The following is a 23,780-nucleotide window of genomic DNA, read 5'->3' on the forward strand; positions in this document are numbered from 1 at the left end:
GGCCTGACAAACTCAAGGGTTTCACTAGAGTCTTAAAGACAGACAGCTTCTACACAAATGGCCCTTACCTTGAAGACGACGACTTAGTTATTTATAATGTCTGTTAAGAAAAACTCAATTAAATTCCTATTTCTTACTTTCCTCTCATGAAAAAAATACCTAAAGAACCATAACTCATTGAAGTGCCCCACATATGCACTTTTCAGTTGAAAAATAAGACCTTAAAGTGCTATAAAAGTTAAATGTAAAAAGATATAAGAGCTCTTTACTATCATACAAAATGTTTTAAAAAACTCTCATGAATTTATCAATACTGCAAGAGTCAAGTGCCTTTTAAAAGCAGTTCAACACTGTTTTACTGTAGCACACAATATGCATTAAAATGCCCAAGAATTTTGATGTCATCAGTTCTGAGAGTAAAATAAAGTCTAAGTATAGATGGTTCCCAAATAAAATAATTTCTCAGAATTTACCCTAACATAGATGGTTCTCAAAGACAATTATTTCTCAATATTACCATGAAGTTAGCTATTAAATGGTATTATCCAAAACATAGTGTTTTACCCAAAATCCACACAAGTTTAATCAACATTTGTACCAAATAACAGAATTTTAAGTCAGTAAGTTAATACTCACAAATTGTTGATACTAGAGTGCTTCCCCCCACCAAAAATAAAACATATTTGATAAGGCTGCCTGTTCCCCTCCACAGGCTACAAAACTCGTTAACAATTCCCTCTTGAAATTGCAACCCACTCCAGTATTCCTGCCTGGGAAATTCTGTGGACAGATGAGCCTGGTGACCTACAGTCCATGGGGTCACAAAAGAGTCAAATACAACTTAGCAACTAAACAGTAACAATATGATCAATAGGCGTTTTGCTAAATTAATTTTTAGAAGCTTTTCCTAAATTTGAAGAAAAAAATTCTGTGATAAGCATGTAATTGGTCCCAGTTCAAAATAGGGTGATGCTAATTTAAAACGCATTTTTGGTTTCTGAAACCAATACAATCACAGGAAAAGCTGAGTCCTTTATGTTGTATTTGACAACTCAAAAATGACTTTTCCATTTGAAGTGTAGGAGTGAACTAAAGATAGGACTTTTGGTTAACCTTTTGTCCAAAGTTGAGTTGTTTTGAGGATATTAAATCTAAAGAAATAATAACATTTGAAGATGTAGGTCAAACAAAGCTCACCCAGGATATATTAGCAAGAGAATTCAAATAATAAATCAATTTATAAAAAGCTCTCTGCCTTTTCTTTTAAAAACCACCAAACTCTCTGAAGTTGAAAATCCCACATTAAGGTTTCCCCACTTAGAGATCTCTTTTTACAGAAGAAAAAGGCTTCATAACTTTTGCAACAGTTTAGCTATTGTTAGGATTAAAATATGTTAATAATTTAAACATCTGCCAAAACACAGAATCTTTTAGTAATACCACCGTGCCTTTCAACCATTTTAAAAGACCATGATGGGCTAAAAATAACCGTAAAAAACACTTCCTCAGGATAAAGGCAAACATAACAACATTAGCACCATCTGCTTTTTAGTTAGCTTCTTTTTAAATTAGCAAATTCTAAACTAACCCAATCTAGAACTGAAACAACACAGCTCTTACGATGGCAAAGAAATCTGAGAAGCTGATCTGGAAAGCAAGTATAATGGGATTTCACTTTCATACACATTCTTGAAAAAGAATGGCCAACACAGTTTTAAATTAAATAGTACTATACTTAAAATTATACTGGGTCCTGTGTAAATCCTCAAGAGATATATCTACAGAAAGCAGTAACTGTATCATCACCGACTGTATGATCTTGGCTAGAATGCTTAACCTCTCTGAGCCTCAATTCTTCACGTCTAAAGATGACAGTACCTACTTCATGTGGCTGCTACAAGGAATAAATGAGATAATAATGCAAAGTCCTTAGAACTATATCCAGCACATGATACAAGCTTAATACATATAAGCTATGTGGTGGGTATTTTCTAATGGATTTCAAAACTCTAAGACACTTGATTCTCCATAAAAATTTTAGGTATAGTAAATAAGAGTATTTGTCAAAACATGACCAGGGACCAGGGGTGATACATAGCTACAGTAGCGCCTGAGGTTTAGCTAAGCAGTATCTTTTGATTGAATTAAAGTATAATGAAGCTAGAGTAAATACTAAGCACAACTTATGGAAAATATTGGCCGGGGGCGGGGGGGGGGGGCGTTCCCTGGGGGCTCAGAGGTTAAAGCGTCTACCTCCAATGTGGGAGACCCGGTTTCAATCCCTGGGTCAGGAAGACTCCCTGGAGAAGGAAATGGTAACCCACTCCAGTATTCTTGCTGGAGAATCCCATGGACAGAGAAGCCTGGTAGGCTATAGTCCACAGGGTCGCAAAGAGTCGGAAATGACTGAGTGACTTCACTCACTCACTCATAAGTTAAATTATTAAAATTCTATTATGTTGTTCATTAAATAATGAAGTGATGCATTACTTGTGGTTTTAATGGAAAAAAGTTAATTCTCCTCAAACATAAGTTTGCTAATAAATAGAGGTATGTGTGTATATATGTGTAATTATTGTTATCTAGAAGACTTAATGAGTCATAAAAAACGGGTTTATGTCTGCTTCAGACAAAATGTAAATATCAGTCTAGTACTTAATAAGATTAGTATTTCTTGCAGCTCAAATATTCATTTTTTGATGATACTGAATGTCTCAAATTTTTTATCTTACAAATTTTAATGTTCTAAGATATCTATATCTCAAACTCCAAACAATAATTTATTTTCCCTTTAAGGGTCACATTTAGGAAAGAAGATGCTAACAGGTAGTCTGGGCAGGGAAAGAATTAATAAATGCTGTCAGCAGTCTATGAGCCTATTTTTATTTCCTGGCATATGTGTTTAATACTTTGAGGATTTTAATGAATTGGAATATCAACAAGTAAATGAGGTATGGATGGGTGAAAAAATTTGGAAAATAAAGCACAGGCTAGTCTAAAAGTTATCTGTTGCTCTAAAATTATACAGTTCAGGTTTCTGAGACATTTAAAGAAATCCCTGTAAGTTCCCAAGAGTATGGGCTCCTTTTCCTTCTCTCTCTATTCAGCCCCTCTTCTACACCTACACCCTTAACTCTACACCCCCAACCATAGCTACCTAGAGGAATACTGTCTTTGGAAGATCTTACTCTGAAATGCTAACCTGATTACCAACAGGAGAGTTGAAGGTACACAGTCTCTAAAACAGAAGCTACAGTTACTTTCTTTTGCAAAATGGCTTTTGGGAAGCAGTTGTTAATTCCCAAAGCCATGTAGGAAGCTGTGACTTCCATAAGAATTGAGAGTTATTTTAAGGTTAAACAGAGACTGAAAAGACTCAGATTCAAACCAACACTATGCAAAAGGATCCACCCGAGTGCCCACAAATATGAGACAAGATGCCCACACTCAGTAAACACTGAAATCTGGTCTCCTAAGGCTCTTAATTCCTTCCTTCAGCAAATATTTACAAGGTCCATGTTCTGTACCAGGCACTAACTGTGCAGAATGGAGCTTCAGTGGTAAATAACCAATAGCCCTTGACTTACATTCATAAACAATTAAAAAGTGTGATGATCTGGAAGATGGTTTCACACCAGAATCCATGAAATCTGGATTATAAAAAAGCCAGAGCAAAGGCTGTAAGAGGCTGTGTTTGGTATCTGGCTCCTTCACGAGAGTAAGACCATCAGCAGCAGGTTGCGTGTGTGCCAGGTCACTTCAATCGTGGCCAACTCTTTGTGCCCTCTGGACTGTAGCCCACCGGGCTCCTCGGCCCATGGGAGTCTCCAGGCAGGAATACTGGAGTGGGTTGCCATGCCCTCCTCCAGGGGATCTTCCCCATTCAGGAATCAAACCCGTGGCTCCTGCGCTGCAGGCAGATTCTTTACCACTGAGCCACCAGGGAAGCCAGGTTAGCAGCATCTAACCTAGCATCTGGCACAAAGTAGAGATTCAGAGTTCAACGAACACTGGGGAAGACTAGCACTATGAAGAGGTTCAAATATAACGTCAGAGGTATTTAATTCTTCAGCATCGGGGTGGACACCTCCATCATTCACATTTACTGAGCATTCCCAGACACCGTTCCACCACTTCACATACATCTTTCTTCACCTTTCAAAGTTCCTAATAAAAAGAAGAGAAAACAGGATAGGACCATACAGTTTCTACATTTCAGCCTTACTAGGATCAGAAGTGGCAAAATTTACTTTGACACAGGTGATTGATTAAATATGACTGACAGAAGCTTAGAACTAAACAGGTCATGGGGGGTGGGGAATGTAGAGAGGAGATACTACTATTAATAGCTGTTATATCCCTATGGTGTATAAATTTTATTTTCGATTTTCTACATGTTCTCTAAATAGTCATTACTTTAAAAATCTGAAAGCTAGTAAGCAGACTTGAGGGATTTCACTAAAGAGGGGACCAGGGTGCAAGAAGTTGGGAGCCAGAGACGGAAGGAACTAGTAGTCCCTTAGCCCGAGTCTACAGAGAGGGGAGAGGTCTTCTGGCCAGGTAACAAAGTGTCTGACTAAACATTAAGTAGATGAAGGCTCAGCATTACTTCAGCTGAAAACTCCAGGGTGTATTTTAATTGCTTATATGAGCAAGTTACTGCTGCAAGGAGCATCAGTCTTGAAGGCAGGTTTCTTGGTGGTCTGTGTTGCCACCTACAGAAACTGTGCTTCTCACCCTCTAATGGATAGTGACCGTGGAGCTGTCCTGTGTATGATAATAAATGGGGGAGGGGGAGCACAAAGAGATATAAATAAAAAGCATCACCCCATGATTTCTCCAATTAATACTTTAACTCTCTAATTCCTCCTTCCAACTTAGCAGACTGCACATGAGAAGCTGAACTTGTAAATAAAATAGGAATACACTTCAGTGGAGGAGAACCTGTTAGGTGGCCAAGATCCTTGAAGATTTCAGGTCAACGAGCCAAGAAGCTCTATATTTTAAACTCAGCAGGTTACTATGAAAAGACGGTGATCTCATTAAGCACCTGAGACATAAAACTATGAGTTCTTTTAATAATGTGGCAATTTATGCACCACAGAAAATACAAAGCCTTTGTTCAAACTTTCCAAATGACTCTCAGTTTTTCTTGACCTGGCCTGAAGTTTCATCAACACCTGTCTTTATGCATGAATTTCTCCTTTCCAGCCCTCAGCAGCTATCTAACCACTAAACCACATTAGGTCATTTACACAAATAGATCATTTTTAGCTCTTGGGTTCTGTAATAGGATCAACGAATGTTCTTTTAAAACGTTTTCAAGAGGAATGAGGTACAGCTAGGTGGTGGTGGAAGCTGTGGGTCTCCAAGCGTCTTCACTAAACTTCTGGGCACTTTCCTCATTTCCATGGCTTAAAAGACTGAAAGATTAGAGGAACAGGAAAGTCAGTATCCTGCTTAGGTAAGGACATGAACACATGAGCTTCATCTGTGGTGTTTGCCCTCAATGGGCTCCCTCATCAAAAGCCCTTTACTTCAGAAACTCAACTTGATTAAACATCAGGGAACACGACATTCGTAAGAGAGAGCTAGTTTTCTCCTCTAAAGAATAAAATGACTGATCTAGATAACCTTTAATGTTCCTTATAGCTAGCTCTGAGTCTCTGAAAGAACAGTAATATTCTGCATTAAAAGTTTATGCAAAACGTTTAAATGTTACAAAAACTTTTATGAGTCAACTAAAAAGATAAACTGGGAAAAAAACATATGCAAGCTATATCATAAAAAGAGGAAACAGACCACTTCTAGGATTATGCTAGAAATATGGTCTTAACTATATGAAAAGGTGCTCAGTCACACACTTAGTAAGAAGAAGGAAAATACTAGGCCAAGACCCCAATTTTCATTTCTAAAATGAGGAAATACGAGAAGTTCAACAAAATCTAAATAACACATCCTATTGGTGAGACAGTGGAAAAACAGGAACTCTCACACAGTGCTGGTGGAAATGGAAAATGATACAATACCTATGGAGGGGGACATCATAAGAGTTAACAAAATTACCTTTTGGCTCATGTATTAACAAAATTACCTTTTGGCTCATGTATCCATGTGTAAATATACTTATATGAGTGCATGCTAAGTCACTTCAGTCCTATCCAAGTCTTTGCAACACTACCGACTACAGCTTGCCAGGCTCCTCTGTCCATGCGGATTCTCTAGGTAAGAATACTAAAGTGGGTTGCCATGCCCTCCTCCAGGGGATCTTGCCAACTCAGGGATCGAATCCGCATGTCCTATGTCTCCGACACTGGCAAGTGGGTTCTTTACTGCTAGCACCACCTGGCTGCTGCTGCTAAGTCACTTCAGTCGTGTCCGACTCTGTGCGACCCCATAGACGGCAGCCCACCAGGCTCCTCCATCCCTGGGAATCTCCAGGCAAGAACACTGGAGTGGGTTGCCATTTCCTTCTCCGATGCATGAAAGTGAAAAGTGAAAGTGAAGTCACTCAGTTGTGTCCAACTCCTAGTGACCCCATGGACTATAGCCCACCAGGCTCCTCCATCCATGGGATTCTCCAGGCAAGAGTACTGGAGTGGGGTGCCATGGCCTTCTCCACACCACCTGGAAACCCAAATATGTATATGGATTGTAAGCATTATATATGTGGATTACACATACACACATATATATTCAAGCTAATAAGCAAGGAAGGATAGAATTAGGATATCTACGTAATGCTCATTCCAAGCAACATCACACACAACCAGCAATGAAAGGTTTCCTAATTAAAATACACAACACCCACTGGATCTACAAAGTACCCTTGGCTAAAAAGTATTCGTGTGTGTACATCTCAAACCTAAATCCGATTGAATCTCTAGATCTAACTACCAATTTTTCAGGAAATGCAGCATACAGAGAAGCATGTTAAGTGATAGGAAAATCTGAAGTGTAGGAAACTACAGGCGAGAGGACCCAGTTTCTCAGCAAATAAGCTGTAAAGGGAAAAAAGAGATGTGGATAAGAAACCTACATTAACGGGGCATGTCAATTCAGGGAACTTCATGAATCTAAGTTGAACAAACAATAATCAATAAAAAACTATGAATATGTATGTATGTATACTACATATGGGCTTCCCAGGTGATGCTAGTGGTAAAGAATCCGTCTGCCAGTGCAGGAGATCCAAGAGACAGAGGTTCAATCCCTGGTCGGGAAGATCCCCTGGGGTAGGAAAAGGCAATCTGTTCCAGTATTCTTGCCTGGAAAACCACGGAGAGGAGCCTGGAGGGCTTCGGTCCTTGCAGTCACCGAGAGAATCAGATACAGCTGAGTGACTAAGCACACATCCTATATACGTGTTTGTATATCTCTACATACATTTTAAGTATGCATGTATATCCACATCCATACATACATACGTGTGCGTGTGTGTGTATACCTACATAACTGAGGAAATCTGAAGTGAACTAAAGCATCTGATAATATTAAGAAACAGTTAATTTTGGGTTCATGTTGAAAATACTATTTTAAAGAAAAAGAACTTACCTTCAGGAGAAATATACTAAAATTTCACAGATGAATTGGTACAGTATATTCCCTGGTGGCTCAGACGGTAAAGTGTCTGCCTACAATGTGGGAGACCCAGGTTCAATCCCTGGGTTGGGAAGATCTCCTGGAGAAGGAAATGGCAACCCACCCCAGTGCTCTTGTCTGGGAAATCCCATGGACAGAGGAACCTGGAAGACTACAGTCCATGGGGTCGCAAAGAGTCAGACACAACTGAGCGACTTCGCTTTCACTTTCATGGGATTTGTTAAAAATGTGGGGGTGAACAGAGGAAGGATTGAGTGGCAGTGACTTGAGATTAGTTAAGTTGGGTAGTGGGTACATTCATGGTTACCATTCTCCCTACTTCTATGGATAAGACGAAATTTTTCTACAGTAAAGCTAAAAGCCACATGAGCAAAAACAAGAAAATTTATGTATCTAATACTAACAAGCTGGTAATAGAACACTGATATCAGATTAAGACCTTCTAACTTAGAAGCCCATCATGCTCATCCAAGGAGCTTTTTCAAAATACAGTTTCTGAACACCATTATCTTAATGAATCCCAAAGACAGAAGGAACGGTGTTGTGTCCCTCAGGACCGTGGGAGTGTGGAAAGAAGGTTGAGAACCACCTATAGTGTTTAAACACCGTAAGGGTGGGGGCTGTACATGATTCATCCAGCTCTTTTACCACCATACCTGACATGTAGAAGGTACTCAAGAAATATCTGGTGAATTAATGATAACCTGGGAAGTGAAAATGAACATGTGAGCTTGCTGCTGCTAAGTCACTTGAGTCGTGTCCGACTCTGTGCAACCCCATAGACAGCAGCCCACCAGGCTCCCCCGTCCCTGGGATTCTCCAGGCAAGAACACTGGAGTGGGTTGCCATTTCCTTCTCCAATGCATGAAAGTGAAAAGTGAAAGTGAAGTCACTCAGTCGTGTCTGACTCTTCGTGATCCCATGGACTGCAGCGCACCAGGCTCCTCCATCCATGGGATTTTCCAGGCAAGGGTACTGGAGTGGGGTGCCATTGCCTTTTCTGACACGTGAGCTTAATAGCCCCTAAATGCTAGTGTGCAAAAAACATCTTCGTATTTGATATTGAAAAAAAAAAAAACCATTTAGGTTGCTGAGTTTAAACAGCATGACTTTCTGTTCTTTAAGTAGAATAGGTTTTCATTATAAAGCCACAGTCTAGTCACTTTCAACAGCTACAGGTAAACTCCTAGAATAAAAATAGCTTTAAATACACAATTGGGCAGGGTGAAGCTAGAAAATATTCTGATTCTACAATCTGTTTTGGACAAGACAGTGCTTTTTATGTGACTAACAAAGCAAACAGTAGTCAGATTCCTTGTACTGAAATAAACACACTATTTGTAAAAAGGGTTGAACGTACAAGGCTTATTCAATAAAGATACCACATTTCCCAAAATTAAATGGGAATATAGAATGACAAATACCCACATATATTTACATATCCCCCAAAGAAGACATATGACCACTTGGTATGGATTTTGTCTCTAATAATTACTAAATGGAGCCAAGCCCACTGTCTCACCACAGAAAACAGCAAAATACCTCAAGCACAAGAATTACCTAATTTTAAAGTTGGGAGGAGTTTAGAAACTAATCCAAACTTTTCATTGTGTTGATGAAAAAAGGAACACCTAGAGAGGTTAAGGTGAAAAGTTCTGGAAATAGTTGAAGCAACCACGGATAAACACATGGTCGACAGGTACACAGAATGAAGAGCTGAGAATTATTCTCTGAATTTTCACGTGAATAACAAGGAACAAGGTATCAGTCTCAATTATCAACAAATAAGTATGTGTCACCATATATACACATAAAAATACTGGAATATACATTTCTAATAAATCCTTTTAAAACAAAGTCTGTAACCTAGTATTCAAGGGCATCTAAAACGTTACCCCACTTACTTCTTCAAAATCTTTCCCAAGAGAACCATAGTACCTGGAAGGCAGCCATTTCTCTCTCTTATCTTTTGTGGACTCTTACAGATGTAGCAGAGGACACAGTATAATTACAAAAAGTATTATTCCATAGATAATTTTCAAATGATGCAAGAATGGTCAGAATATATAGGAACAGACAAACAACAAGGCCCTATAGTTCCCTTGCATAGCAAAGGGAACTATATTTTACATCCTATGTGAAGCCGCAATGGAAGAGAATAAAGACAAAGTGTGTGTGTGTGTATATAACTGAATCACATTGTTGTACAGCTGAAATTATAAAAGTCGTATTTCATATGAATCTGTATTATATAGAGACATGGTAAGTTTTTAGATATAGCAACCAATAAAAGGTTTGAAAGTGTGAGTTAAGAGAAAGGAACGCAGTGAGATGAGTTATCCATTTATATTTCTACAAGGTGCTATGCAAGGCTTAGCTCAAAATATATGCAGAAAATTACATGCAGGGGAGGAAGAGGGAAGAAAAAGAACAAACCCTGATTTCATCCACTGGTCAAACATTTAATTTCAATTACTGATCAATCCTGAATCCATGCCACTTTAATTCTACAGAGGTTTTTTTTTTAAAAAAAGACATATCTATGCCTATTATGGAATTTTCCTTCTCACCTACTTCATCCATAAAGTTGATGTGACTTAGCTCCAAAATGACGAAATGAAATAAGAATCAGAATTTGGCCTCTCAACTTGCTGTTATTAGATTCTTTAGGACCCTGAAAACTGATTTTAAGAGTCTCCTATTATTGTTAGAGAGAATACTAGCTACTGAAAATCACAATGATAACATTTACTTTCATCTTTTGGGGGAAAAAGGTTTCTAACTGAGCTGATTTGAGATTCTAGAAGGAATCTGCAAGGCAAACCGATAATACTTACAAAAAGCTGAAAGTAAAGTCTGAAGATTAGTTTTCTTCTGAAATGAACACAGCAGCCTTATTTAAATGGACATGATATGATATGATATTATCAAGTTAAGGGTTTTTGTACCTCCTCCACTGCAACTCTAAAATAAAACCCAAAATTAAGCAATAAAATCTGCAGCCATCTACCAAACACAGGAAGTAGAGTGTTGTGAACAATGAATTTAAATCCTTCAGGGTAGCTACACTGGCAGCTCTCTATATTTATGGATGTCTTGCTTCTGTTTGAAAAATTTTAAATAATTAAATGCAAAACTAAAATGTTTATATGCTAACATATTTTACATTTCTCTTATTAACATCTGAGGGCTTACATTAAGATCCTGAAATACAAGACAGTATACCCACATTTTCACTACTGTGCTTCTTCCAAGCCTAAAAATAAGAATTGGGGTATGCTATTTTCATAAAAGTTTAGAAACATTCATGGACACATTGATGGCTTTATGTAATAAGTGAAGAATTTAGGTGATGGTTTAAACCCACACTCCCCTCCAAAAGACTTCTTTCCCTACTTTTACATACTCCCAAGTATTTTCAACCAAGTAACACAAGAACGTGCTTTCTAAAAATATAAAGGGGCTAGGATCACCCCATCATGAATGAACAACCTAAACATCTGAGTAATAACTTCTAAAATAAAATCACAGAAAAAGATGGTGCATTGCTAAAACTATTAATAAAATTTAAGACAAAGAGTTTATTTTTCAATAAGAAAACAAGGCAAAGGGAGCCCAACCTGGTCTTGTATGCCTGCCCAATAGAACTTTCCACCATAATTAGTGCTTCCACCTCTGGGGCAGGGGGAGGAGCTTAAACTCAGGGTGACCTCACGGAGCAAGGGCTAAACAGTATAAATGCTGCAGGACAGCTCTGGAGAGGGCATCTTCTGCAGTGCTCACCTGGGCACAGGGCAAGGCACAGCGCACTGGTAAGAAGCCACCTCCAGGAACTCCTAGAGTCCGGGTAAGTCCACTGGTAGATCTCCATGTCAGCGTATTTGGAAAAAAGTCTCAGTTGCTTGCTACTTTGTGATTTAAAATAATGGCTTTCCACTAAACTCACTCAGAAAGTTTAATTTGTAGCTGTCTGTAAAATATACTCTTAATTATATTTGCAAAAACACGTTGTAATCTGAATTTCAGTGTTTTTGAGACTATTGGTAACTTCAGTCTGTACCAAAGATCTTGGGTTATTTAATACAGACATCCAACTGCAGTTTCTGTGTTTCTTTTATTGAAATCATTTTATTTTCACTTGATTATCTGGACACGGTTTTTAAAACCGACGAAGACATATATTCACCTAATTAACAATTATAACTCTCAACTTATGGAATATATTTAAGATATACAGAATAAGGTTAAAAAGGTAGATGAATAATTCATCTATGCGACATTAGAAAAATAAACCAGGTCAATAATGAAGCTGTATGAAATTATTCTTTTCTGTTTTTCAGAATCCAGCTGAGATCATGCTGCCACAAACAGCCTTTTTGCTGCTAATGTCCTTGAACTTGGTTCATGGAGTGTTTTATACTGAGCAATACCAAACACCTACGGGCATAAAAGGCCCACCATCCAACACCAAGACACAGTTCTTCATCCCTTATGCCATAAAGGGTAAAGGTAAACTGAACTATATATCTTGCTGTATTAACTACTGGGTTGTTGCTGTATATAATCTTAACGATCTCTTTAGCAAAATGTTTTTTTAATTTTATTTGGCATTAAATTACCTTCAAACTCCTTAAATAGCCCAAAATGGAAAAGTAGGTCTATTCAAGAACATTCACATCCTTTACACAAGAATAGCAGAAATACCTAAAGAATATTAGGAAATTTTAGGTGTAGAATTTTTTCCCTCAAATGTGTGCTTTTTGCACAAATAATTCCCACAACCTAGACATATTAATCCAACCAAATTAGTCATGTTTAAATTGTTTTAACTAAATATAACTGTCCATTGTACACAAAAAGAGTAACAGGTTTATATATCTAAATGCTTACACACATTTCTTTTTACAGCTTTTTTTTTCTAGCTTACAAATCCATACAAAATTGAGTCTTAGCTATCAAATAACATGAGATTCCCACAAGAGAAATTTAATAGACAAATGAAGTAGCAATTCTCATAATTTTTTTTAATGCATTTTGGTTTAGTAGTTAAGTGCACAGACCTAACTGCTTTATGCAACCCTGAGTTAGTTACTTATCCTCTCCATGCTTTAGCTCACTTATTTGTAAAACAAGGCACATATGTCTATTTCAAAGGGCGGTTCTGAGACTTAAATTAGTTAATATGCAAAGTGCTTCAGTTCAATTCAGTCGCTCAGTCATGTCTGACTCTTTGCGACCCCATGAATCGCAGCACGCCAGGCCTCCCTGTCCATCACCAACTCCCAGAGTTCACTTAAACTCATGTCCATCGAGTCCGTGATGCCATCCAGCCATCTCATCCTCTGCCATCCCCTTCTCCTCCTGCCCCCAATCCCTCCCTGCATCAGTCTTTTCCAATGAGTCAGCTCTTCGCATGAGGTGGCCAGAGTACTTAAGGGTTAGCTATTACTACTACTGCTTCTATTTTCCATACTACTTCCATTATTTCTATTCCTATTATTACTTCTCTCCTCCTCTTCCTCTTCCTAATACTCTAGAACTGGTGCTGTAGCCTTAGGTTAAGTTTTAACTCTTTTCTTGAATCTGTTCTTCATCTGCTCAGCTTTCTTGACTATTATGAAGGGTACTGATATCATGTATATAGAGTACTAACAAATCCTCAAGCAAGGGCAACTTTTAGGTTCATATTCACCAATTTCATTTAATAGCCATTTGGCACAAACTGCCTGCTACATTACTGAACTACACTGAGTAATATGAACTGACTGTAGGACACAAATTTCTTTCCCATAGTATTTTTCCATTATGCTTACATATTTTAACCTATAAAGCTAAGAACAGTTGTCATAAAATTTAAAAATTATGCTTCTGGAGACAACTATTTTTAGCAAACTGAATGTATAGGATTGTCTTTTTAAGAAGAAAGATGAAATTTTAAATGTTTCATGAAAGGTAGCTTAATGATCAGAAATAAATGCCTAAGTACTCAATAGATACCTTTCAATGCTCAAATACAAACACAGTATAAGAAAGAAAACAGTTAGGAAAAGAATTAAATACAAGAAAATCTGATACTTTGCTTGAAGCAACAAATGCAATTTGAAATGCTATGATAAGCAGTACTGAACTACACTCTGTATGATCACAAATTCAGACTTTTTTGTAGCTTACAAGATCATAACAAACAGTTGTGAATTAAAATAAAATGCACCACCACTATTAGAAGTTTAAAATATTTTCTATCTTTTCACCATAATATACTGTATCATTTCGGTTTTTCTTTTATAGAAAAAGTGAAAATATATCTTGTTAACAAATGAAAAATTTAGAAGCCATATTTTAACTATTAAATCCACTTTAGTTTACTTGGTAATACAAAGTAGAAACAAATACATTATTGCTATTGCTAAGTCACTTGAGTCGTGTCCAACTCTGTGCAACCCCATAGACGGCAGCCCACCAGGCTCCCCCGTCCCTGGGATTCTCCAGGCAAGAACACTGGAGTGGGTTGCCATTTCCTTCTCCAATGCATGAAAGAGAAAGGTGAAAGTGAAGTCGCTCAGTCATGTCCGACTTAGCGACCCCATGGACTGCAGCCTACCAGGCTCCTCCAGCCATGGGATTTTCCAGGCGAGAGTACTGGAGTGGGGTGCCATTGCCTTCTCCATCTAGCAGCAAATAAATGAAGACAAAAGCCCACAATTTATATAGTGAAACACTGAATTGCTAACAGATATACAAGAAATTCCTGTGCAGTTGTTAGGCACATCTGTTCAAAAAGGTTAAGAGAACTCAGTCAAAACACACTAAATTATGCTGCAGAGGGTTTCATTACTGGTGAGTACACCGGAACCATACTCTGACACAATCAACCACTCTGTGGACATTTAAGAAACTTCTCTCCTGCAACCTACCAAGGTAACATTTTAAGTGACAGAGATCACTGTCTTTGGAGTTTCAGTCTCAAATTAGGCTCAATTCAGTCATTCACAGCAAGACTTGCTTTTCCTCTCTACTTTAACAGTTAAACAGATTTCCAACCAGACCAAGACAATTATTTTTATATAGACATGATCTTTATAAAATTCTGAATCAAACCCCAATTTAATATGATTTGCATTTTAAAAATGTCCTATTTTACTGCAAACCATTAAGAAAGCCTTTATTCATTTACTCTATTTGCAAGGCATTAACACTCGTTCATATAGATATATCACATATGTACAGTAACATCACCAACAATATGTGCTAATATATGGAAATCTTTTCCATAAATTAATTTTTCTCATAGTCTTTTTCCTCATATCATTTTCTGAAAATCAATGGGTAAATAAAACTACACATTTGTTTGAAAAATGAAATATAACTTCTAATTAGTACAACATATAAAGATACTCAAATGATTTTCCTATTTCAGTATATGTTTTAATGACTATGCTCTGTATTTTATACTTCATGTATTATCAAATGTTTTCCAAATATCAGGAACATCTCTATCCAAGAGTATACATTAGCAACTACTATTGGCTGACTACTTCTTACATGCCAGTTAATTAATATGAAAGATTTTAAAAATACAGTAATGTACCAGTTAACATTTAAAAGAAATTATACCCATAAAAATATATTTTCCAAGGCAATTTTCAATTCTTTTAATATCAGTTTCATTTTAGTCTTCATTTTTATATTTAAGCCATTAAAGATTTAGTTAAATGGAGTTGAAGCATATTAACATGTTTTATACAAAAGAAGATGGAGCTCAAAAGTCACAGTTCTAAGTCATTTTCAGGGTTTTGACCAAACTACTCAACTACTTTGACATCTACTAAATCTACCATCACTATGAACCATTTTCTGACAGCATAAGAATCTAATATTAATAGTATACACAGATATTCTAACTATTTCTGAGAATTTATTAAACAGAAAATTAATTTTAAATAAATCCTGCAAGTAGATATTTAAAAATGTAAGTAATTTCATTACCATCTTGGCTAATATAGAAGAATTTCTGAGAAAAAAAGACTTTTATCTAGAGGCATATGATAGTGCTGCCTAAAGATCCTTTGACATGGTGATACTTCCCCAATAGTGTATCCTAAAGCTGGCCATGCTCTGTTACACCCCACCTTTGAATGACTAAAACCAAAACTCTGGACACCTCTTAAAGCACTTATCACATGGACACTTGTTTTATTCCCTTTGGGACTACAGTTCTTACAGGGTGTGTTTTGTACTTTTCTTATACTTACAGTTCAATAATAGATTTCACATTACAGGCACTGAATAATTTTTTAGTTTAAATTTACTATACCAGAAGTATTTAGTTCAAATGAACCCACAGATCTATGAAATCAACAATATCTGCATTAATCAAAGAAACTTTTATTTAACCATTTTAATACTATTTTATGTACCTTGCAAATTAATTCTCTAATTCTTTATTTCAATTTTAAGTCAATAACAGAGAACATAAGAGCTCATGCTTTGTACTGAGGTCAAAAACAACCAAACGAAAGAAAACCCGAAATCTAAACTGTTTACAGCAGGGTCATGGCAGATGTAAATTAAAACAGACTGTGTTTCTCCTTTATCTTATAGGATAGCTTTTGTGAAGGAAAGTTGTTTTAGTTCTTAACCTGTTCCTTTTTTATTCTGTACTTGCCTTTTTCCTCTTTTCCTATCAAATGCCATTTTTTCCTTTTCCTTTTTCTAGGGTAGACAATTTTCCTATAATAAATGTGCTAGTAAGTTTACCTCCAATGCACTCTTATTCTAAATGAATGTTTCAATCCCAGCTTATTTTCATGGATCATCAGGACGTAATGACAATATGATGGTAGCCACGGTCTTGTGAAACCATCTTCTCTAGCAGTATGTTTTAAAACAATATAAATGCCTGAAAACAATATAAAATTGTCTAAAACCATTTAAGACTAGTCTGCCAAAATGGTCTGACTGACACTGCAATAACTACCCTGTCCTCGTTTATACTGTGAGAAGCAGTGGTTCCTTAGCATCACTAAGCCCTTAACCCATGTGTTCTGTGCGTGTCTTTCAGGCGTGTCACTAAGAGGAGAGCAGGGTATCCCCGGTCCACCAGGCCCCGCTGGACCTCGAGGGCACCCAGGCCCGTCAGGACCACCAGGAAAACCCGGCACCGGAAGTCCTGGGCCCCAAGGACAGCCAGGGTTGCCAGGACCACCGGGACCATCAGCCACTGGGAAGCCAGGTTTGCCAGGACTCCCAGGAAAACAAGGGGAGAGAGGACTAAATGGACCAAAAGGAGATATTGGACCAGCTGGTTTACCAGGACCACGGGGCCCACCAGGGCCACCTGGAAGCCCCGGCCCAGCTGGAATTTCTGTTCCAGGAAAACCTGGGCCACAAGGACCTACAGGAGAACCAGGTCCCAGGGGCTTTACCGGAGAAAAGGGTGCACCAGGGGTCCCTGGACTGAATGGACAGAAAGGGGAAACGGGGTATTGTGCTCCTTGCCGCCCAGGTGAGAGGGGCCTCCCAGGTCCTCAGGGTCCCACGGGACCACCTGGCCCTCCTGGAGTGGGGAAAAGAGGTGAAAATGGGTTACCAGGACAGCCAGGCCTCAAAGGTGATCAGGGTGTTCCAGGGGAAAGGGGACCAGCCGGCCCACCAGGCCCCCAAGGCCCTCCTGGGGAACAAGGACCAGAAGGCATTGGAAAGCCAGGAGCCCCTGGAACTCCAGGCCAGCCAGGGGTCCCAGGGATGAAAGGTCACCCTGGGGCTCCAGGAACAGCTGGGCTCCCAGGGGCTCCTGGCTTTGGGAAACCAGGCTTGCCAGGCCTGAAGGGACAAAGAGGACCCGTGGGCCTTCCAGGGAGTCCAGGTGCCAAAGGGGAACAAGGCCCAGCAGGTCATCCTGGGGGAGCAGGTCTGCCCGGACCCTCAGGGAATATGGGACCCCAAGGACCAAAAGGCATTCCAGGTGACCCCGGGCTCCCAGGCCCTAAAGGCGAGATGGGGCCAGTGGGGCCTGCAGGAAACCCTGGGGCAAAGGGAGAAAGGGGCTCCTCTGGCTTAGATGGAAAACCAGGGTACCCAGGAGAACCAGGTCTCAATGGTCCCAAGGGTAACCCAGGGTTGCCGGGCCCAAAAGGTGACCCTGGAATTGCAGGATCCCCTGGTCTCCCAGGCCCCGTGGGTCCAGCAGGAGCTAAGGGAGTGCCTGGACACAACGGTGAGGCTGGGCCCAGAGGTGTCCCTGGAATACCAGGTACTAGAGGTCCCATTGGGCCACCAGGCATTCCAGGATTCCCTGGATCCAAAGGCGATGCGGGAATTCCAGGGCCTCCTGGCCCAGCTGGCATAGCAGTCAAGGGCCTCAATGGACCTACTGGGCCACCAGGGCCTCCAGGACCAAGAGGCAATGCTGGGGAGCCTGGCCTCCCAGGGCCCCCAGGGCCCCCAGGCCCTCCAGGCCAAGCAGCCCTGCCCGAGGACTTTGTAAAGGCAGGCCAAAGGCCGTTTGTTAGTGCCAATCAGGGAGTAACAGGAATGCCAGTGTCTGCTTTCACTGTTATCCTCTCCAAAGCTTACCCAGCTATAGGTACTCCTATCCCATTCGATAAGATTTTATATAACAAGCAACAGCATTACGACCCAAGAACTGGAATCTTTACCTGTAAGATTCCGGGGATATATTACTTCTCTTACCACATACATGTGAAAGGGACCCATGCTTGGGTAGGTCTGTATAAGAACGGCACCCCTGTAATGTACACCTATGATGAGTACATCAAGGGCTACCTGGATCAGGCTTCAGGGAGCGCTGTCATCGACCTCACCGAGAACGACCAGGTGTGGCTCCAGCTGCCCAATGCAGGCTCGAATGGGCTGTACTCCTCTGAGTACGTCCACTCCTCTTTCTCAGGATTCTTGGTGGCTCCAATGTGAGCATATTCTCACCGAGCTAACACAAATCTGCTTGAAGAGGCATTCCCCAACTCCACCCCATCCCATGAAATGCATATGGAGGTAGGCTGAAAAAATGTGACTAATTTTAGTTTTCCAAAGTACAGGCCTGAGCTCTCAGATACGGTAAACATATGTGAAGATCCTCTTGAGTTTCTAGTCAGCAATCCTAAAACTCCTAAAAGTTTTCTGAGAACTCCTTCAGTATTTAAAATTTTCATCCTGATAAGCTAAAAAAGTGATCGCAAAAAATCCCTGAAATGTGATGTGAAATCATATCAAATTTGATTTCAGAAGTTCAGCATTTCCTTTTAAAAATAAGTCTGTTTCTGACAATTAACAGGAAAATTTCCAGGAAACATTCGGGAGATTTCATATATCTTTATGGGACTTAAATACTTGAATATTCAAATTTAAAAAACACTATATACCCTAAGATCTTTCTGATGGTACATTACTTGAAGGTTTAAGTGGCCCCTTTTGTCAATATCTATTAAAGTATACAGGTGCATATAGACTTTCTACAGCTCTCATAAGAAACCCAAAATATTAATGTTAAAGTTAATCTGAAATGCAAGGTGCTTTAGTCATGAACCTTTTCAAATTTTTCTGTGGATTGCTGAAAGCTTTCTATATACCCTTTAAAACTTGGAAATGGTGTCTAACCTATTTTATTTATTTGACACAAGTGTGATTAATTTGCTTTAATGACTTCTTGAGTCTTATATAATGTTAATATGATTTTGTGGGTTTATAGAGTATTAGCATATGTACCTTGGGCCTCCCATTCCAGTGAAATTGTAATATCAAGGGTTTCAAAATCTGACTAGAAATGAAAAGATATTTATTTCTGCTCTGTACTGTATTTTAATGTTTCTGTTTAAAACTCATAAGCTGTGCCTCATGAAATGTTTTATCTACTCCTTATTTACAATGCAATAAAATAACATCAATAGATGATTATGTTGAATTTATTTGAAACCAGCAATTTGCTATTCTCAACCACTCTTTTAAGGGTTTTCATCTTACAAAGTTAATAAAAAGTAAAATGATAAAGTGGTGGGTAGCTTTTGCAAGGGGCATGGATATACCCTTCTACTGGAGATGGGCATTTCCACACACCCAAGCACTCATTGTTGACTGTGAAAAGCCATCAAACAGAACCACATGTGATCTACAGGGTGAGGGGCTGGGGACTGGGAACAGAAAAGTAAGACAATCACCCAAGTCAGTGATATTCTTCTAGGAAGCAATGAAGCAGGCAGCAGAGAAACATGTAGTTTGAACAAATATTCTGCAGTTATTCACTGCCTTGACATGTTTTTAGTCATAATATTTAGGATCATTTTGATGGCTTAATGACATTAAAAGGCAGGCAAGAATTTTTATGCCAATCAAACAGCAACATTTTTATTTTTCTCAGCGAAAAACACTGCCTGTGAGCATCCACCAGTCCAAAGGATGAATTAGGACAGTCTGGTTCAAGTCACTCAGGTACCAAACTATAAAGGCATCTCTTAATGCCTTAGAAGCAATGTTTCTGTGTAACCCAAGCAAACCTGTTGATGGAACTGTAAAAGCTTGGGGTTGGGTTGGTGATCTCTGCTCCCATTCTGTGTGAGCTCAACCTGCTTTTAAGCATTACGAACAGAATTTTCACTCTTCCTCTCCATCTATAATTACTACACTAATGGTTATAGCTGTCACCAATCTCATTTCCAAGCCAAGAAAGACCAAATTCTGGGGTATCCACAAAAGAGTCCTATTGCTAAGCATGTAAAAGACAGCATCTCTTAGAATACTGGCAATGATGGCCATTAAACAGACATGAAGAAAAGCAGCTCTTAGACTATAACCAGTATCAACTTTATAGCAATATCTAGGGCCAAATTAAATCCTAATTAAGGTACGTAAAAAATAGGTACCTCCTAAGTAATTCATCAGACGCACAGCACTGAGCAAACATCTAAAGCCTCTCTCCAAGAAATGGAGACACAGACACAGAGAACGAACTTGCGGACACAGCCGGGGACGGAGAGGGCAGGAGAAGTTGAGAAAGGAGCACAGACATACACACACTATCATGCGTAACAGATGACGAGTGGGAAGCTGCCACATAACACAGAGCTCAGCCTTGCACCCGGTGACAACCTAGAGGGCCGGACGGGGTGGGAGGGAGGCCAACGAGGAAGGGGGATGAATGCACAATCATGACTGATTCGTGCTGAGGTATGGCAGGAAACTACTGCAACACTGTGAAGCAACGATCTTCCAAAAAAAAAAGAAAAGAAATAAAGTTTCTCTTCACATTACTCACCTTTAAAAGCTGACATCTTATAATTATGTTGTATACCAGCAACTATGTCCTTCCAAAAATCAAATGGTTTTTGACCATTGTTCTGCTAAAGAAAAAAAAAAAATCCAAATGTGACACAAGTAATAATTCTGTTTTTAAGCATAGTAGAAAACACTTGGCAAACAACTATATTACTGTACTGTAAAATAGGGATTCGTGTTTTAGGAAATAGATTAATAAACTTCTCACTTTTCCAGATGGGATCGTAGAAAAATATCTTCCATGAAAATCATGGCTATAAAGATATATATACATATGACTAAATATTAATGTAACCCATATAACCCAAATAAAATAAAAATTTCCATGCATTATAAAGTCTAAACAATATACACTACTTTTAACACATGAACAAACCTACAATGTTATAGCTTAGGAGGTATCAGGATATGTTGCTTCCTGTACCATGGCATCAATGGAGCTAAAAGGCCTGCAGCCTTAAAACTGCAAAAGCTGGTTACTTTACGATTCTGTGCACATTTACCTGAGTTTCAGTAAACAAGAGCATCAAGTCTCTACTGGTGAGATGAAGGAGGTTCCTAATCCAAAATTCAAATCATTTATGCTAAGTATTTTTTTTTAAACCCAGAAAGCAAGTAAACAGGAAAATATACAACCCTATAGCCCCATGCTTCCTTGGAGATATTAACCAGTGTCCTATATAAACAAATACTAACTACTAGATAGTATTTAAATTATATCAAACCCAAAATATTTAAAGATCGGTGCATTTGTTACAGTCACTATAAAATGAGAAGCTGACTTCATCCCGTAACAACTTCTACAAGCCAGAACTATGGCTCAACAGAAACTTTCATAAACACATGACTGTAATTCTGATTCAAAAAGAAACCATCATCTAGTCCTATCTGAATGCAGAGTCCCAAAGAACAGCAAGAAGAGATAAGAAAGCCTTCCTCAGCGATCAATGCAAAGAAATAGAGGAAAACAATAGAATGGGAAAGACTAGAGATCTCATCAAGAAAATCAGAGATACCAAGGGAACATTTCATGCAAAGATGGGCTCAATAAAGGACACAAATGGTATGGACCTAACAGAAGCAGAAGATATCAAGAAGAGGTGGCAAGAATACATAGAAGAACTATATTAAAAAGATCTTCATGCCAGACATCCTAGAATGTGAAGTCAAGTGGCCCTTAGGAAGCATCACTAAGAACAAAGCTAGTGGAGGTGATGGGATTCCAGTTGACCTATTTCAAATGCTAAAAGATGATGCTGTGAAAGTGCTGCACTCAATATGCCAGCAAATATGGAAAACTCAGCAGTGGCCACAGGACTGGAAAAGGTCAGTTTTCATTCCAACCCCAAAGAAAGGCAAATGCCAAAGAAAGCTCAAACTACCGCACAACTGCACTCATCTCACATGCTAGTAAAGTAATGCTCAAAATTCTCCAAGCCAGGCTTCAGCAATACGTGAACCGTGAACTTCCTGATGTTCATGCTGGTTTTAGAAAAGGCAGAGGAACCAGAGATCAAACTGCCAACATCCGCTGGATCATGGAAAAAGCAAGAGAGTGCCAGAAAAACATCTATTTCTGCTTTAGTGACTATGCCAAAGCCTTTGACTGTGTGGATCACAATGAACTGTGGAAAATTCTGAAAGAGATGGGAATACCAGACCACCTGACCTGCCTCCTGAGAAATCTGTATGCAGGTCAGGAAGCAACAGTTAGAACTGGACATGGACAACAGACTGGTTCCAAATAGGAAAAGGAGTACGTCAAGGCTGTATATTGTCACCCTGCTTATTTAACTTATATGCAGAGTACATCATGAGAAATGCTGGGCTGGAAGAAGCACAAGCTGGAATCAAGACTGCCTGGAGAAATATCAATAACCTCAGATATGCAGATGATACCACCCTTATGGCAGAAAGTGAAGAGGAACTAAAGAGCCTCTTGTTGAAAGTGAAAGAAAGTGAAAAAGTTGGCTTAAAGCTCAACATTCAGAAAACTAAGATCATGGCATCTGGTCCCATTACTTCAAGGCAAATAGATGGGGAAACGATGGAAACAGTGACAGACTTTATTGTTTTGGGTTCCCAAATCACTGCAGATGGTGACTGTAGCCATGAAATTAAAAGACACTTGCTCCTTGAAAGGAAAGTTAGAACCAACCTAGACAGTATATTAAAAAGCAGAGACATTACTTTGCCAACAAAGGTCCATCTAGTAAAAGCTGTGATTTTTCCAGTAGTCACGTATAGACATGAGAGTTGAACTATAGAGAAAGCTGAGCGCCGAAGAATTGATGCTTTCCACCTGTGGTGTTGGAGAAGACTTGAGAGTCCCTGGACTACAAGGAGATCCAACCAGTCCATCCTAAAGGAGATCAGTCCTGAGTGTTCACTGGAAGGACTGATGCTGAAGCTGAAACTCCAATACTTTGGCCACCTGTTTCGAAGAACTGACTCATCTGAAAAGACCCTGATGCTGGGAAAGACTGAAGGTGGGAGGAGAAGGGGATGACAGAGGATGAGATGGTTGGATGGCATCACTGACTCAACAGACTGAGTTTGAGTGAACTCTGGGAGCTGGTGATGGACAGGGCAGCCTGAAGTACTGCAGTCCATGGGGTCGCAAAGTCAGACATGACTGAGCGACTGAACTGCGGCCTACCAGAAACATCACTGTCATTTTGAAAGACAATATAGGCAAAAAGGAACGGGATTCTGGCATAAAACCAATTTATGTTCATAGTTCTTAAGCTCTAAGTATAAACTGATATAACCAGAGATCTATTTAATCCTGATACCTAGGACAAAGAAAAAAACTATATAAACTATGCTCAAAATGATCATTTTTAACATTTCATCCCATTTTTCTGGTTTTATACTATCTAACAATGCTT

The 23,780-nt window shown here is 39.1% G+C and overlaps 2 protein-coding genes across 3 annotated transcripts in view; one reads left to right on the forward strand and one right to left on the reverse strand.

Moving 5' to 3' along the window:
* Window positions 1-23,780, reverse strand: part of NT5DC1 (5'-nucleotidase domain containing 1) — a 116,851-nt gene that overhangs the window by 78,162 nt on the left and 14,909 nt on the right. The window contains exon 6 of one of the 2 annotated variants that reach the window (XM_069599162.1): window positions 20,870-20,954. In XM_069599162.1, the coding sequence (XP_069455263.1) occupies window positions 20,870-20,954 (85 nt within the window). The remainder of the gene's footprint in view (window positions 1-20,869; window positions 20,955-23,780) is intronic. The other variant, XM_070292501.1, reaches the window with a different exon arrangement.
* Window positions 11,391-19,510, forward strand: COL10A1 (collagen type X alpha 1 chain). Its single transcript, XM_069599161.1, has 3 exons — window positions 11,391-11,449; window positions 11,943-12,111; window positions 16,664-19,510. The coding sequence occupies exons 2-3, from the start codon at window positions 11,958-11,960 to the stop codon at window positions 18,532-18,534; spliced, it is 2,025 nt and encodes a 674-aa protein (XP_069455262.1). The 5' UTR covers window positions 11,391-11,449; window positions 11,943-11,957; the 3' UTR covers window positions 18,535-19,510.

The sequence above is a fragment of the Ovis canadensis genome, chromosome 8, assembly GCF_042477335.2.
Source record: "Ovis canadensis isolate MfBH-ARS-UI-01 breed Bighorn chromosome 8, ARS-UI_OviCan_v2, whole genome shotgun sequence".
Taxonomy (NCBI): Eukaryota; Metazoa; Chordata; class Mammalia; order Artiodactyla; family Bovidae; genus Ovis; species Ovis canadensis.

What these genes read in the sequence shown, in the direction of transcription:
- COL10A1 (XM_069599161.1), top strand. Translation starts at nt 11,958, where the DNA reads ATGCTGCCACAAACAGCCTTTTTGCTGCTAATGTCCTTGAACTTGGTT. An exon ending in TTATGCCATAAAGGGTAAAG is followed by an intron (nt 12,112 to 16,663) that starts GTAAACTGAACT and finishes CGTGTCTTTCAG; the next exon opens with GCGTGTCACTAAGAGGAGAG.